Raw genomic sequence first — 18,446 nt, 5'->3', positions numbered from 1 at the left:
GTGACATTTCAGATTTGCTTTTCCTTTAATACTTTGCATCCACTTTGGATCAGATCTAATCTCTGCTGCCTCTCTTCCTACCTGTCACAACCTCGCCTTGACCTCTCCTGGATCTGAGCGATAGAGATTTTATGCCAGACACTTGCGCTACCTGTGATGCAGTTGTATATGGCACTCTTCTGGTTACATCAAAGATGAAAGCAGTACATTTGGAAGGTGCTATATTACACACAACCTTCACTCCTACTCTTCAGTCCTGTAATACCTCATGATTAACTCTGTGTCTTGTTCCTTCCATATCTCTTCCTCAACTGAAATATCCTAACTTTTGCTCCTAAGTTCACGCTCTGACATTCCCATCTGAATTTTAGCATTATTTTTCTGCCTTGTTAAACCAAATATTGTTTTCACACTACTCTTGTCCAGCTGTGCCTCTGTTTAAAAATCCTCGTCCTCTTTTTTTCATCCACAAGACCAAGGAGCAGAATTAGGCCATTCGGATCATCGATGCTACTCCACCATTCCATCAAACCCATTCTCCTGCTGCCTTGTAACCTTTGACACCCTTACTAATCAAGTACCTATCAACCTCAGCTTTAAATGTACCCAGTGACCTGGCCTCCACAGCTGTCCTTGGCAATGAATTCCACAGATTCACTAATGATTTGTAACTGCAAAACATAAAAACTAACCAAAAGAAAAACAGGTAATTTGTATATGTTTAGTTTAGTTTTTACTTTAAGCGAGGCATGCATGTATGACGTGGTAGCGTGATGACGTATGCCATTCACTTTTACATATAACCCTTAATGAATTATTTAAGCAAATGAGAATATGTACAGTGTTGTGCTACCGTGCCACCCCATCTATCTTCTGTGTGGCTTGATGTCCTATTTGTTTATTAGCTTCCTTTTTGTATGTACTAGGGCTTTCTAACTGCCTGTTTCTGAGCATAGTTCAACTTCCTTCTTAAAAATGTTCAGTTAACTGGAGTACAAAGATCTCGAGAAAAAAGGAGAATCTCAAATTCAATGTAAATGGGGACTTCCAGTGACTGGCTGAAGTATTTTGGTGAAGTGTTTTTGGAAAAAACAGTACCCTATTTTTAATTCTTTAGGAAACGGCAAACCAAGTGTTGCAGGTATTCAAGCTGTCAGAACCAACCCAAATTCCCCACGCCGTGTGCAGCCCGTGCATGAGAAACGTGTGCCTGAGGACGGCATGGGACCATCTGGAAAGGCTGGCCTCCATCAGCCCGTCGCCCCTGGTGACGTTGACCAAAGCATTGGTGGCGTTAAGAATTGAAGACCAGCAGAAATACCAGATGGCCATGAGGCGATACACAGAGGTAATGTGCAAGGCAAAGTGTGCCCAGTCCATCCAGAAGGAAAAGCTGGATGTATGAGGAGCATTTGATGTCTCGGGGTATCAGAGTTCAGAAGGATGAGGAAAGAACCTCATTGAAGCCTATTGGGTACTGAATGGCCTTCATAGAGTGGACATAGTGAGAATGTTTCGAACAGAAAGAGAGTCTAGGATCCAAGGGCACAGCCTCAGAATAAAGGGACATCCCTTTAAAATATAAATAAACATATATTGTCATTTATTTATTTATCTATTTATTTTCCCCCTTGTATATTATGTATTGTATTCAATTGCTGCTGCGAAGTTAAAGAATTTCACGACACATGCTGGTGATAATAATTCTGATTCTGATTTGGAAAACTGAAATGCTGAGGTATTTCTTCAGCCAGATAGTGATGAATCGGTGGAGTTTGTTGCCACAGAGGGCTGTAGATGTTGACCCACTGGGTGTATTGATAGGTTCTTGATTGAATAAGGGGGTTAAGGGTTATGGGGAGAAGCCAAGGGAATAGAGTTGGGAAAAATCAGATGATTGAATGGTGGTGTAGACTTGAGGGGCCAAAGGGCCTAATTCTGCTCCAATATCTTATAGTCATGTGGTCTCAAACTCTTTGTTATCATGGTGCATCAGTCACTGATTTAATGGAGGAGTAGTACCACCCATCTTGTAAAGATAAAGATTAGTTTACCATGTACTTTGAAATGCATCATTTGTGTTAATATCCAACACAGTTTCATCTTGCTTATAGTACCAAAATGGCATGCCCACAACTTACTAACCCATACGTCTTCGGAATGTGGGGGAAACCGGAGCACCTGGAGGAAACCTCCAGGGTTATGGGGGGAACATATAAATCCCTGACTGTGGTGGAAATTGATCACTGATTGTAGGCGTTGTAAAGCATTATGCTAACTGCTATGCTTCCAGCCATCTTTGTGCATACGAAACTTCCATAAGTATTATTAAATAGATAATCTGAAATGTCTTCTGGGGAATAGATATTGGTTAGGGCACTAAAGATGACTGAACCCATTTTTTAAATGTTATCAACTAATCTTTTAGTTACATCCGAGAAGGCCGTTTTAGTTTCAGCTGAAGGTTCGGTGTCAAACCTGGTGATGTGTTTCCCTTGCTTTGGAAAGAAGTAAACTTTAACATGTTCTGGATATACAGATGTTGTCTGGGATGGCAATAAGTATGCACTGTGAACTTACCATTCGTTCAGAAACCTGGTTGGCACTGCTTCAAACTGGGAAAGGCTAGTAAAATCCAGTGACAACAGATTGCCTGATGTTTTGATTCTGTTAAACACTTGGGAGTTTGAAGAAAAATCGAGGTCTGCCTAGTTGGCTTTCTGCCTTCCTGGATCCCTTATCTCCTGAGTCAGAAGGTCATGGATTCAAGCCTCATTTTGCATTGGTGCAATACTGTACTGTTGAAAGTCCCTCTGACTGGATGTTAACCGAGGCCTAGTCGATTCAGGAGTTCCCCATCAGAAATCAAGGTCAATATTTGCCCCTGCATCACCATTGCCAGAACACATACTGTGACCATTACCTGCAAGGGTCAGTGAACATCAGTTCTATTAACTATCTGCTTGTTCTCAGAGTCAAAGTTGAGTTTGTAGTCTACACACTACATGTGTGCACAGGCACAATGAAACTTATGCTTGTAGCAGCATCACAGGGATAGAGCATTAGAGATGCAACATTCAGAAGAGAAACAAAAATAATTCTTACAGATGTAACACAATTAAAACAAACAAGTTCCATTGTAGTGCAGAGTAGTTGTACTGCTATACTGAGGTAGTGATTAGGGTTGTACAGGTTGTTTCAAGAACCAAACAGTTGTAGGAAGTAACTGCTCTGGAACTTGGTAGTGTAGGAGTTCAGAATCAGATTTAATATCACCGGTGTATGTCATGAAACTTGTTAGCTTTACAGCAGCAGTACAATGAAATACATTATAAATAAATATAGAGGAAAAAACCTGAGTTACATGTCTATTAAATTAATTTAAAGTAAGTAGTGTAAAATAACATAAATTTAAAAAAAAGTAGTGAGGTAGTGTTCATGGATTCAATGTCCATTTGGAAATCAGAAGGCAGAGGGGAACAGACTGTTCCTGAATTGTGAGTGAGTGCCTTCAGGCTTCTGTGCCCCCCTCCTGAAGGTAACCCATGAGGAGGTCATGTCTTGGGTAGTGGGGATCCATAATGAATGACACCACCTTCTGATCCACCACTCCTTGAAGATTTGAAGATGTCTTGGATGCTACGGAGGCTGATACCTATGATACAGCTGACTAATTTTACAAGTTTCTGCAACTTATTTTGATCTTGTGCAGTAGAAACCCCCCTCCCCCATACCGGATGGTGATGCAGACAGTCAGAATGCTCTCCATGGTACACTTGTAGAAGTTTTTGACTGTTTTAGTTGACAAACCATATCTCCTCAAACTCCTTTTGAGGCTTCTGTACCTCCTGTGCAATGTGAACAAAAGGTAGGGTCTTTGACTGAAGTTACCCTCCTGAGGCAGAGGGGCTCGGTTTGTGGTTTTTGTAAATGAGTTATTTCATTGACTGAAAGCACTTTGCAACAAATAAGTTTATGAAAGATACTATATTAATATAATTTCAATATAATAAATCAGGAGAGGGAGGGAGAGTAGGGCAGGGGGCAAAACCTGTACTGGGCCCGAAGACAAACCTTTGGCCACAACTGCTTTGCATCTTATCTTTTACAATCTAGGGTTATATTCCCTTTTCACAATGTTGATTTGGTTTAAATCTTCTCACCTTGTTGACACTCGATACCTTCTATCTCTTTTACTCAGGGCTGAAATGAAAGAAGGGGAGGAATTTAATGTATTAAGGTCAATTCAAAGCAAATTCATTTTCTTGATGCTGCCTGCATTACAGTCAAATCTAAAGTGATCAATAGATTTTTAGACGTTAAGAGATTTGCAGATTGTAGGGTTAGTGTGGGGAAGACTGCTTTGAGTGGAAAATTGGCCATCATCTCAAAGTGGAAAAGCAGGGATAAGGGAGTGAATGGCCCTACTCCTGACTTTATTTGTTGTGCTGCAGTTAGAAGTTAAGGTTGAAAACATCTGTGAGGGATGTTAGTTGAAACGCCCTGGTTACTGACAGTTCCGTTGAACGTATACTTGCTTTTGGCAGATGAGGTTGATTAATGGATTTGTGGACGAACCAAATCTCCTGCGGTATCATGGCGTTGTGGCAACTGAACTGTCCCATGAGCTGGAGAAGACCCAACCGGGCCTCCTGGTGGTTGCATTTGTAGCTCTACTGAGAAGTAACAAAGTCACCCTTGAGGAGGCTGAACTATTCTTCAAGGTTTGCTTGCATTTTTTAAAAAATATGTGATAATTATTTGTGGTATCTTGTGTTTGCCAGCAGCAAAGAATTTAGATTAGTGATGCTGGCATTTACTTTATTAGTTAATTTTAACATAATTCTTAGAACCATACAGCAGAAAATCAGACCCTCAACCCACTGAATCATGTAGAATTGGTTTATTATTTTCACGTGTACTGAGATACAGTGAAAAGATTTTCTTGTCTTTACAGATCAAATCATTACACAGCATGGTGAGGTAGAACAAGGTAAAATGATAATGCAGAATAAAGTGTAGCAGCTACAGGGAAAGCACAGTGCAGGTAAACAATAAGGTGCAAGACCATAGCGAGGTTGATTGAGCTTTTATTGTACTAGGGAACCATTCAATAGTCATATAACAACCATTTACACATCCCATTCCCTTTTCCCACGTTCCCAACAATCTCCCCTGGACTCCCACTCACCTCGAGACCGGGGGCAATCTACCAACCTGCATATTTGTGGGATGAAACCTAAGCGTTTGAAGGAAACCCATGAGGTTACAGAGGGAACCTCCTCACATACAGCACCAGAGGTTGGGACTACCTGACTTACTGGAGCTATGAGGCAGGAGCCCTAAAAACTGTGAAACTCTGATACCCAAATACAGGATAAACACATATGGAAGATGTCTGTTCTAATTCACAATGAGTGGAACCAGTTTATCTTCAGGAAGGATGACAAACATGAGTAATTTTTGCTTGTATATTAGAAAAAGTAATTGCACCCCGCACTATTGGTCACCTGTATCCCAATGAACTTGAGGTCTCTCTTCTGTAGCCATCCTGTGAGTGAGGTGAGCTGTAAACCTTTGGTGACCAGACCTGTGGATGATGCATCCTGAGGCCTTCAGCAGGTTGTGCTTGTTCTTAGAGTCACAGAGTTATAGAACACTACAGCACTGAAACAGACTCTTTGGCCCATCTTGTCTGTGCTGAACTGTTGAACTGCCTAGACCCATCAGCTTGCAGCCAGGCTATACCCCTCCATACCCCTCCCATCCAAGCTCTCTTAAATGTTTAAATCAACCATGCATCCACCACTTGTGCTGGCAGCTCATCCCACACTCTCACCGTCCTCTGAGTTAAGACGTTCCCCCTCATGTCCCTTAAACATTTCACTTTTCATCCTTAACCCATGACTTCTAGTTCTAGTCTCACCCGACTTCAGTGTAAAACACAAAAGAAATCTGCAGATGCTGGAAATCCAAAGCAACACACATAAAATGCTGGAGGAACTCAGCAGGCCAGGCAGCATCTATGGAGAAGAGTAAACAGTCAACATATTGGGCATGGATCCTTTATCATACAGTCCCAAAACATCAACTGTTTACTCTTTTCCATAGCATTTTGTGTGTGTTGCTCAGAGGAAAAAACCTGCTTGCTATACCCTCATAATTTTGTACCTCCCCTCAATCTTCTACATTCTAGGGAATACAGTCCTAACCTATTCAGACTTTCCCTATAACTCACGTCCTCAAGTCCAGGCAACATCCTAGTAAATTTTCTTTGCACTCTTTCAATCTCATTTACATCTTTCCTGTAGGTAGGTGACCAAAATTGCATACGATTAGGCATCACCAATGTCTTATACGATTTCAACATAACATCCCAACTCCTGTACTCAGTACATTTATTTATGAAGGCCAATGTGATAAAAGCTTTCTTTACAGTCCTAATACCTGTGATGCCACTTTCAAGGAATTATGGATCTGTATTCCCAGATCCTTGTGTTCTACTGCATTCCTCAGTATCCTATCACTACCTATGTGAGACCCACCCTGGTTGTCTTCCCAAACCGCAATACCTCACACTTGCCTGCATTAAATTCCATCTGCCATTTTTCAGCCCATTTCACAGCTGGTCCAGATCCCACTGCTAGCTTTGATAGTCTACCCAGTTGTCCATCACATCCACAATCTTGGTGTCATCAGCAAACTTGCTGATTCAGTTAACCACATTATCATCCAGATCGTTGATATAAATGACAAACAACAAAGGACCCATCATCAACCATTCCAGCACACCACTAGTCAGAGAGAACCATCTACTCTCACCCTCTGGCTTCTCCCACTAAGCCAATGTCAATCCAATTTCCTATCTCATCTTGAATGCCAAGTGACTGAACCTTCTTGATAAATTCCCATGCGGCACCTAGTCAAAGGCCTTGCAAAAGTCCATGTAGACAACATCCACTGTCTTGCCTTCATCACCTTCCCAGCTAACTTCCTCAAAACTCTAAGACATGACTTACCATGCACAAAGCCATGATGACTATTCCTAATCAGTCCCTGTCTATGCAAATAGTTATATATCCGCTCCCTTAGAATACCTTACAATAACTCTTCCCCCAACTGATGTCGGGCTCTCAGGCCTATAATTTCCTTGCTTATTCGTAGAGCCTTTCTTCAACAATGGAAAACATAAGCTATTCTCCGATCTTCAGGCACCTCACCCGTGGCTAAAGATGTTTAAATATCTCTGCTAGGGCCCCTGCAGTTTCTGAACTAGCCTCTCACAGGGTCCAAGGGAACATATTGTCAGGGCCTGGTGATTTATCCACCCTAATTTGCCTCAAGGCAGCAAGAATCTGTTCCTCTGTAATCTGTATAGGGTCCATGACCTCACCGCTACATTGCCTCACATTTATAAACTCTGTGTATGTTTTCTAAGTTCACTGTTTAAATGTCTGATTAAAATCAATTGAAATTAATACAAATTTTAAGTATTAAGTTAATAAGGTTAATTTTTGAAACTACTGAATTCAGTTAAAGAAAATGAAATAAAGAAAACCTGACTAAATGTTACCTTTTAATGAAAGTCAATAATCTTATTCACATGAATCAGTTCATTTCTGGTTGCCTCATTATAGGAAGGATGTGGAAGTTTTAGAGAAGGTGCAGAGGCGATTTACCAGGAAATTTACTTAACCTCTCTGGATTCGCGAAAATGTGTTCGGGGGCGGGGTTGAGTGAGCTGGATAAGTATCTGAATAGTGGGGTTATGGATGGCTGTGGTCCAGGTGCAAGTCAATGGGGCAAGGCAGTTTAAATGGTTCAGCATGGACTAGATGGGCTGAAGGGCACGTTTCTGTGCTGTCCTTTTCTATGACTCTTAAGCTCAGGCTGTTTTCTTTGCAGCAAAGGAGGATGAGAGGTGATTTGATAGAGGTCTGTAAGAGGTATAGATCGAGTGCCCTTTTCCCCCACAGTGCGTTGGCTAAGGTGATTGGGGCAAAGTATGGGGAGATGTCAGAGGCAGGATTTTTACACAGGGTGGTAATTGCATGGGGTGGTGGTAAAGGCAGATACATTAGGGGTATTTAAAAGACTCGTGGATAGGCACATGGATGAAAGAAATATGCAGGGCTATGTGGGAGGGAGATGTTAGATTGACCTTAACACCGATCTTGCAGTAGGTTAAAAAGTTGGTACAACATCAGCTGGCCTTAATTATGATGTATATAATCTGTTCTTTAAAGTCACTCAGGGCAGAAGCAAGCTCTTTGGCCCACCTTGTCCGTGCTGACTAGCAAGTTCCCATTTATACTTGTGCCATTTACCAGCACTCAGTCTGTGATCTTTACGTCTTGGCAATTCAAAAGCTCATATGGGTACTTTTCTAATATGTGTGCATCTGCCTCCACCACCTTCTCAAGAAGTACAGTATGCTCCAGATTGCAATCGCCCTTTGGGTGGAAAAAAATCTTTCATTTCTTCAGATTTCCTTTTAATCCTCTTGCTTCCCACTTTAAACATATGCCCTCCAATTGAGATCAATCCACTGTGGAAAATTTTCTCACCATCTGTGTCCTTCATAGTTCAGGTTGTATCAGATCTCTCACCGACCTTAAAGACAAAGATTAGCTTTATTAGTCCATGTATGTTGAACCATACAGTAAAATGTGTCATTTGTGTCGACAACCAACATAATTTGAGGATGCGCTCAAGGAAGCAATATCCAGCTAATTCATCTCCGCAATCCCTTCAGTGTATTCATCTCCTTTTTTGAGGGAGTATAGCACATAGAAATCTTGTCAGTCATAATCCTTTAGCTTGGCGGGAGAGTAGCTACCCTACAATAAGCAAGCAATCATAAAACTCTACAGCAGTGCAGGAGCATGGCTTATCATACCTCTGCCAGCCGTTTGATCGTCATCTGATGGATCATACTCACTTGCTTTGTTAGGCTATGCCTTTGTAAAGTTTCTCTTTTTTCAGAAGTACATTTTGAAGGACAGTTGGACAGGTATATGGAATCAGACTCAGGTTTAATATCACAGACATATATCGTAAAACTTGTCTTTGCATTAGCAGTACATTGCAATACATAATAGAGAAAAAAACTGAATTATATATATATGTTAAATTAAATAAGTAGTACAAAAATAGGAAATCAAAGTAGTGAGGTAGTGTTCATGGATTCAAAGTCCATTCAGAAATTGGATGGCAGAGGAGAAGAAACTGTTCCTGAGTCACTGAGTGTGTGCCTTCAGGCTTCTGTATCTCCTTCCTGATGGTAGCAGTGAGAACAAGGCATGACCTGGGTGATGATTCTTAATGATGGACGCTACCTTTTTGATGCATCGCTTGTTGAAGATGTCCTGGATACTGCGAAGGCTAGTGCCCATGATGGAGCTGACTAAGTGTAGCTTTAAAACTGTAGATGTTTTCTGGTCGATATGTGGGCAAATGGACCATCTGGGCTGCAGTGCCAGTGTTTGAGCAGTGTGATTCTATGAATTCTAGGACACCCCCACAGACTTCACAATCCATGCAATAACAATTTCTGCACAGACAAAATCATCCCTTTCTTAGCTCCATCGTACGTTATACCTTTCCTTTGGTTGACGTTCTAATGTTAGAGGTCAATGCATACATCCATATTAAACCTTCTACCAGCTGCCACTGCTCCGGAGAGAAAATTCCCATTCTCCTTGATTCCATTCCAGTGAATTGCCGAGTTCTCACCAAGGTCTTTCCATCCCCTCAGAAGTATGGCTCTTGATGTTGAGGTCTCAGCAATATCTTCATGGCTTTAAAGATGAAGATTAGTTTTAGTTGTCACATGTGCATCAAAACATATAATGAAATGTGTCATTTGCATCAAATGGAGAAGAAGATGGCGGTGTGACGGCAGCGCACGTGGCCTCTCCGGTGAATGATATCTGTAATCTGTCAAGTAGTGGACCGTGCAGCATTCTGATTTGATTTGATGGAGACAGACGTGAGAGTACAGAGGAATATCTGGAGAATCTTCTGAGATGCCCGCTTCGCTGCTGCTGCTACTGTGTGGTAACCGGAATCTCGGGAGCAGAAGGCCCCGAATCCTTGGCTTTGCTTGTTTCAGCAGCCGGGGCGAGGTCGAAGGTGCTTGGCAGAGGATGGCACTCGGGAGGCTGTATCGGAGGGGCTGGTCGAAGGCTCGAAGTTTTCGGATGGACGGACTCAGTGTCGGCTGTGGTTGGCTGCTTCCAAGGCATCGGCAAGTTGACGGTGCCTGGAGGTTTATGGCAGAGAGTTTCTCCCTCTTGCCGCCTGCTATCGGGGACTCGGGAGTCGATTCACTCGGGGACTTTGAGACTTTTTTTTACTGTGCCCATGGTTTGTTCTTCATCAAATTATGGTATTGCTTTGCACTGTTGTAACTATATGTTATAATTATGTGGTCCTGTCAGTGTTAGTCTTTGGTTTGTCCTGTTTTTCTGTGATATCACTCTGGAGAAACATTGTATCATTTCTTAATGCATGTATGCATTTCTAAATGACAATAAAAGAGGACTGAGTGTTCTCATAATCTAAAAATCAAATCAGCAAGAATTGTGACAAGTGTCGCCAATCTTCCAGCACCAATATCGCATGCTCACAACTCACTAGCTTTAACTGTACTTTGGAATGTGGGAGGAAACCAGAAGATCCAAAAGAAACCTATGTGGTCACTGAGAGGATGTACAAACTTCTTCCAGACAGCAGCAGGATCCCCTATCCACTACGCTTCGGTGCCACCCCTCACTGAAACATCTTACTAATAACAGCAGATAGGGTCTTTCTGTGCGAGAATTCATAGTTCAAGTTCAAAGTAAATTTATTATTAAAGTACATATGCAATATGTAACCTTATACAACCCTGGAATCAGTTCTCTGGCGGTTAGGTACCAGCTCTGATATCACTGCCAACTGAAATGTTTGCTTTTCCATGGCCTTGGCTGTTTTGAAGGAATTGAGTAAACATACATGTAACTGCCAAAAGAGGTGAATGTTCCTTGTTTATTATTAACTAGGAAAGGTAATGATGCTGAATAAAGTTAGTGTTGTATAAGGGGCTATTTGGCCCATTGTGTTGATGCCAGCACTTTGAAAGCTCTCCAGGTAGTCCCACTCCTCATCCCTTTCCCTGCTTTTAATCTGCCTTTCTTTTATTTAATTTGATGGAAATTAGTGCAGTGAGAGTTGTAAAGCAGGTGGGCAGCTTGCAAACAAACCATATCACCTTTTTATCGAATCAACCCCAACCCCTTTGTGCAAAGTATATCTGGCCATAAGCTACTTCCTCAGGGAGAGAGAAAGAAATTTATCATGTCCCCGTCAATTCTTACCAATTTTTATTAATACATCATCAAAACCACCTATCTGCATGTGTGACAACTGCACTGCACGTGACACAAGAAACTGCAGAGAGTTGTGGACGCAGTTCAGTATACAGTATCACGGAAACCAGCCTCCCCTCCATGGACTCTGTCTGTACTTTTAAGCCAACATAATCAAAGGCCCACACCCACAGCAATCATTCTCTCTTCTCCCCTCTTTCATTGGGCTTAAGTTGCAAAAGCCTGAAAGCATATGGCAACAGGCTCAAGGGCAGCTTCTAGCCACCCCGCAAATGAAACTATTAAATGGTTCCCTCGTATGTACAATGAACCTTGATGGAATAGCCACTGCTCTACATACTGTTCTTACACATCTGGAGAAGAAGGATGCTTATGTTAGAATGCTGTCCTTGGACTACAGTTCAGCATTCAACACTATACTTCCATCCAGGCTCGACAAGAAGCTCAGAGACCTCAGCCTTGACCCTGTCTTGTGCAGCTGGATCCTGGACGTCCTGTCAGATCGCCAGTAGGTGGTAAGAGTGGGCTCCCTCACCTCCACCCCTCTGACTCTCAATACAGGAGCTCCTCAGGGCTGTGTACCGAGTCCCCTACTTTACTCCCTGTATACCCATGACTGTATCGCCACCCAAAGCTCCAATCTGCTAATTAAATTTGCCAACGACACTACATTGATTGGCCTTATCTCAAACAATAACGAGGTGGCCTACAGGGAAGAAGTCATCTCTCTGACACAGTGGTGTCAAGAAAACAACTTCTCCCTCAATGTCACAAAAACAAAGGAGCTGGTTGTGGATTACAGGAGGAATGGAGATAGGCTAACCCCTATTGACATCAATGGATCTGGGGTTGAAAGGGTAAACAGCTTCAAGTTCCTCGGCATCCACATCACTGAGGACCTCGTGGTCTGTTCACACCAGCTGTGTGGTGACAAAGGCACAACAGCACCTCTTTCACCTCAGACAGTTGAGGAAGTTTGGTATGGGCCCCCAAATCCTAAGAACTTTCTACAGGGGCACAATTGAGAGCATCCTGACTGGCTGTATCACTGCCTGGTATGGGAATTGTACCTCCCTTAATCACAGGACTCTGCAGAGAGTGGTGTGGACAGTCCAGCGCATCTGTAGTTGTGAACTTCCCATGATTCAGGACATTTACAAGGACAGGTGTGTAAAATGGGCCCGTAGGATCACTGGAGACCCAAACCATTACACCCACAATCTATTCCAGCTGCCGCCATTCAGGAAGTGGTACTGCAACATAAAGCCAGGACCAACAGGCTCTGGGACAGCTTCTCCGGGACTGATGAACTCATGCTGATTTGAGTGTACTCTATATTGCCTTTTCTGTTCTATTTATCATAAATTACTGTGATTGCACATTGCACATTTAGATGGAGACGTAGCGTAAAGATTTTTACTCCTCGTGTATGTGAAGGATGTAAGAAATAAAGTCAATTCAATTCATTATAATCTCGCACTTTATCATTTACCACCACTGCAATTTCTCTCACTGTCACACTTTATTCTGCATTGGTATTGTTTTACCTTGTTCTACCTTGCTGTTTTGCTGTTTCCATGTTGAGTGACAATTAAACTTCAACTTGAATGCACCGTGTAATGATCTGATCTGCATACAAGTCAAGTTTTTTCGCTGTATCTCGGTGCATGTGACAAAAATAAACCAATACCAACACCAACTTAGCACTTTCCAGCTGGGATTTGCATACTCTTGAATTAGGGAATTGATTTTGCAGGTTTTCCTACCCCCTTCATCATGTTGCCATCTCTTCTCATATGCATGTTGTCCCTGTGTTTTCTCTTCAAAACGCAACCAGTTCACATGTCAGAAATACCTCCACAAACTGAGTTCCCTAATGGTAAAAAGCCCACTGATCCATGGGCAATGATAAGCCGTGGAGGGCCAATTTACAGGAATGTCGCCAGGACTCGAGAAGCTCTGTTATAGGGAAAGGTTGAATAGATTAGAACTTTATTCTTCGAAGCTCAGGAGAATGAGGGAGATCTGGTAGAGAGAGATATATGCATTTACAAGGGGCATAGATAAGGTGAATGTTTACTGGCTTTTTCCCCCCACGGGTTGGGTGAGACTAGAGCTAGAGGTCGTGGATTTACAGTGGAAGGTGAAACATTTAAGTGGAACTTGAGGTGGAACTCCTTCACTCAGAGGACGTTAATTATGTGGAAGCTGTCAGCGGAGTAGTAGATGCAGGTTCATTTATAACATTGAAGAAACATTTGGTAGTACAGTGCCTATAAAAAAATAAAGAATTCACCTCCCCTTGGAAGTTTCCATGTTTTATTGTTTTACAACATTGAATCACAGTGGATTTAATTTTGCTTTTTGACACTGATCAACAGAAAATGACACTTTTGTGTCAAAGTGAAAGCAGATCTCTACTAAGTGATCTAAATTCATTACAAATATAAAACACAGAATAATTGATTGGATAAGTATTCACCCTCTTCGTCAATATTTAGTAGATGCACCTTTGGCAGCAATTACAGCCTTGAGTCTGTGTGGATGGGTCTCTATCAGCTTTGCACATCTGGACACTGCAGTTTTTCCCCATTCTTTACAAAACTGCTCAAGCTCTGTCTGATTGCATGGGGAACGTGAGTGAACAGCCCTTTTCAAGTCCAGCCACAAATTCTCAATTGGACTGAGGTCTGGAGTCTGACTCGGCCACTCATAACACTAACTTTGTTGTTATTAAGCCATTCCTATGTAGATTGGCTTTATGCTTAAGGTCATTATCTTGCTAGAAAACAAATCTTTTTCCAAGTCGCAGTTCTTTTACAGACTGCATCAGGATTTCCCTGTATTTTACTGCATTCAGTTTACCCGCTACTGTCACAAGCCTTCCAGGGCCTGCTGCAGTGAAGCATCCCCACAGCATGATGCAGCCACCACCATGCTTCACGGTAGGGATGGTGTGTTTTTAATGATGTGCATTGTTTGGCTTATGCCAAACATAGCATTTAATCTGTGAACAAAAAGCTCAATTTTGGTTTTCATTAGTCGATAGAACTTTCCAGCTGACTTCCGAGTCTCAGGCATCTCTTTTGGCAAACTCTAGCTAAGATATCATGTATGTTTTTTTTGAACAGTGGCTTTATCTTTGCCGCTGTCCCATAAATCTGCGACTGGAAGCACCCAGGCAACAGTTGTTGTATGCAGCCTCTCCTATCTCAGCCACTCCTCCAGACTTGTAATAGGTCTCTTGGTGGCCTCCCAGACTAGTTACCTTCTTACACAGTCACTCATCTTTTGAGGACGGCCTGCTCTAGGCAGATTTACAACTGTGCCATATTCTTTCCATTTCATGATGATTGACTTAACGATACTCCAAGGGATATTCAGTGACAAGGAAGTTTTCTTGTCTTCATCTCCTGACTTGTGCTTTTCAATAACCTTTTTGCAGAGTTGTTTGGAGTGTTCGTTTGTCTTCATGCTGTAGTTTTTGCTATGATACTGACTCGTTAGCAGTTGGACCTTCCAGATTCAGGTGTATTTTTACTGCAGTCAATTGAAACACCTTGACTGCACACAGGTCTTCAAAACAGATCTCCATTTAATTAATTATGTGACTTCTAAAACCAAAAGGCTGCACCAGTGATGACTTGGTGTGTAATATTAAAGGGGGTGAATACTTATGCAATCAATTATTTTGTGTCTTATATTTGTAATTAATTTAGATCACTTTGTAGAGATCTGTTTTCACTTTGACATGAAAGAGTCTTTTTCTGTTGATTAGTGTCAAAAAAGTCAAATTAAATCCAGTGTAATTCAATGTTGTAAGCAATAAAACATGAAGACTTCCAAGGGGAGTGAATACTTTTTATAGGCACTGTACTTGGATAAGAGGGGTATGGATGCAGGTAGAAGAAATTAAGCAGGAGACCTATGAACAATCTAGTTGGGGCAAAGTGCCTTTTACCATGACTCTGTATTTCCAGTTGCAATTCTCTCAAGTGTTTGCTAGCTGGAATTGGATCAAGTAACTGATGGTATATTACACCACAAGTGTGGGTGGGAGGTGTCAGAGTAATGGCTAAAAAATCTGTTTTGTTATTGTCGGCAGGGACTCTGTGGTAAGAGTGACAAAGACAATGTGGCAGAGAATCCACAGGTGCTGGTTGACTTCTGGGAAGCGGCATTGATATCCTGCACCGACGATGTGTTGATCGAAGTCCTTCTGATGAAGCTGGTGTCCGTGTACCTCCACAGGACAGCCCAGAGGATAAAGCCCGACCAGAAACCACTGAAAACAGTGGATGAACTGGTATGTCCCTGCCTTCTCCATTGTCCAGAGTTCAACTGAATCTACAAAGGCACTCACAGTTGGAGGACTCAGGGTACACTGGAGCTATTCGGCTTAGCTACTGCATTAGATTCATTTATTTGTTTATCACATGTACATCAAAACATACAGTGAAATGCTTCATCTGCATTAACAACCAACACATCCTAAATATGTACTGTTAGTGTTGCCACACATTCCAGTGCCAACATAACATGCCCTCAATGTTTGGCCTCCAGCTGTATGTTGGAGATGTGCAGCCTCCAACAGCAGCCCCACTGTTACCTGCCCATGCAGGAAGCTGATTACCTGCGCACTTTCATTGTAATATGTGGGAGGGGGTAATTTAACTACAAGAATATTGACAATAGTTTGAATGTATGTTATGTGAAGTAGTAATACACTGGTGCAGAAATGTTGGACCGATGTTCAAAGTACATTTATTATTGAAGTACATATGTTATCATATACTACCTTGAGAATCATTTACTTATGGGCATTTTCATGAATACTTTCCAGAGGAAAATTGGTAAATTGGCAGATGATTATGAACCAAATTTTTGCAAATATTATACTGTTCACACTGCCAAAGTGAATAATGAACATACTAAAAGTTCAAAGAAAATATGTTACCAAAGTATGTACATATATCATATACTACCCTGAGATTCATATTTTGACAGTTGTTCACAGTAGAATAAAGAAATACAAATTGTACACAACCAATGTGCAAATGAAAACAAATGGCAAATACAATAATTAATAATTAATAAATAAATAATACATACTGAGAATGAGTTCTAGAGTCCTTCAAAGTGAGTCCATAGGTTGCCTGGTATGGAAACACTCATGCCTTTGAATGGGCAATCCTACAAAAAGTAGTGGATATGGCCCAGTCCAGCACGGGTAAAGCCCTCCCCACCATTGAGCACATCTATACGAAGCATTCTTGCATGAAAGCAACATCCATCATCAGGGACCCCCACCACCCATAACATGCTCTCTTCTTGGTGCTGCCGTCAGGAAGAAGATACAGAAGCCTCAGGACTCTCACTACCGGGTTCAGGAACGGTTTTTACCCCTCAACCATCAGGCTCTCGAACCAAAAGGGATAACTTCATTTAACTTCATTTGTCACATCATTGAAAACCTTCAACCTATGGACTCACTTTTAAGGACTCTTCCTCTCATGTTCTTGATGTTTACTGCTTGCTTATCTATCTATTCAATCTATCCATTATTATTTCTTCTTGTATTTGCCCTGTTGTTTAATGTTGCACACTGGTTGAAGAAAAAGTAAGTGGTCTTTCATTAATTCTATTATGGTTATGATTCTATTCTGGATTTACTGAGAATGCCCGCAAGAAGGTTAATCTCAGCATCGTATATGACTACATATACATACTTGGAAAATAAATTTAGTTTGAAATTTGGAATCGACTGATGGAAGTTTGGGACCTGGGAAAACTATCATACTATTTTAGCAGAGGAGTTCAACCCTACTAATTAGTTCCTGCAGTTAATGCACAGCCAGTAACGGCCACCATCTCCATTCCAAGTTTGGGATAACCATGCATGCAGAATATACTTGTATTTATTGCTGGCTCAGAAATGATGTAAATCCCTGTACTTATATAATTATAAAGAAAGCCCCAAACTAATCTTAATTGCTCTTTTCATACAGATCAGTTCATGTGGTCATTTTGGGAAGATTTTCCCCTGGATCCATACTATCAATGCCTCCAACTCTGAACCACTTGGTCCTTCAGAAGATCTGCAGAAACTGCAGGTTGGTGCTGGGTTTCTTTTCTGCGAAGCGTAATTCAGAATTCATAGTGCATACCACTAACCGCAATTTACTAGCTGAAGAAAGAAGATAGTTAAAAAAAGGCATACAAGCATGATTTCAGTTTTAAAGCAAGAAGCAGGTAGCAGCTTTTTGAGGGTCTGAGAGCGGAGTATTTCCATATGAGGGTCTGTGAAGGATTCTGGATTAGAGTAGAACATGGTGCACTGAATCTTACTTGGTTGTTCCGTATTTTATTTAGTTGTTAATGCAAAAGAGCATGAAATATAATTGACTACCACCGTCTCCCACATAGTTTATTAATATAAAATATCTTCCCTCTGGGAAAAACTTTTGGATTACAGTACTATGCAAAAGTCTTGTGTGTATATATATCCTAACACTTCAGCACAGTAACTGTATTTCTCAATGTGGAGCAGAGATCGAGTTTTAAAATCTGACAAGAGCAAAGGATGTTGGGAATAGTAAGAGTGGAGCGCCGCAGGGAGGGTGTGGGACAGGTGGCAGAGAAGAAGTGCTGGGGTGGGGGTTGGCTGGCTACAGACACATCCAGCCCTGAGACCATAAGACCATAAGGTATAGGAGCAGAATTAGGCCATTCAGCCTATTGAGTTTGCTCTGCCGTGCATCATGGCTGATCCTGGATCCCACTCAACCCTATACACCTGCCTTCTTCCATATCCTTTGATGTCCTGACCGATCAGGAAACTATCAACTTCCACTTTAAGTATACCAATGGACTTGGCCTCCACTGCAGTCTGTGGAAGAGCATTCCACAGATTTACTACTCTCTGACTAAAGAAAATTCCTCCTTACTTCTGTTCTAAAGGCTGTGCCCTCCAGTTTTGGATACTTCCACCACAGGAAACATCCTCTCCACATCCACCTCTATCTAGTCCATTCAACATTCGGTAGGTTTCAATGAGAGCCCCACGCATTCTTC

General features: G+C 41.7%; 1 protein-coding gene across 5 annotated transcripts in view; it reads left to right on the top strand.

Annotated features, from left to right (window-relative positions):
* hps3 (HPS3 biogenesis of lysosomal organelles complex 2 subunit 1) overlaps positions 1–18,446 on the top strand; it is a 77,156-nt gene that overhangs the window by 38,573 nt on the left and 20,137 nt on the right. For all 5 annotated transcript variants that reach the window (XM_063045377.1, XM_063045378.1, XM_063045376.1 and 2 more), the window contains exons 12-15: positions 1,118–1,348; positions 4,548–4,724; positions 15,478–15,678; positions 17,381–17,485. In XM_063045377.1, coding sequence (XP_062901447.1) covers positions 1,118–1,348; positions 4,548–4,724; positions 15,478–15,678; positions 17,381–17,485 — 714 coding nt within the window. The remainder of the gene's footprint in view (positions 1–1,117; positions 1,349–4,547; positions 4,725–15,477; positions 15,679–17,380; positions 17,486–18,446) is intronic.

The sequence above is a fragment of the Mobula hypostoma genome, chromosome 4 (genome assembly GCF_963921235.1).
Source record: "Mobula hypostoma chromosome 4, sMobHyp1.1, whole genome shotgun sequence".
Lineage (NCBI taxonomy): Eukaryota > Metazoa > Chordata > Chondrichthyes > Myliobatiformes > Myliobatidae > Mobula > Mobula hypostoma.
This window is presented reverse-complemented; position numbering and strand designations above follow the sequence as displayed.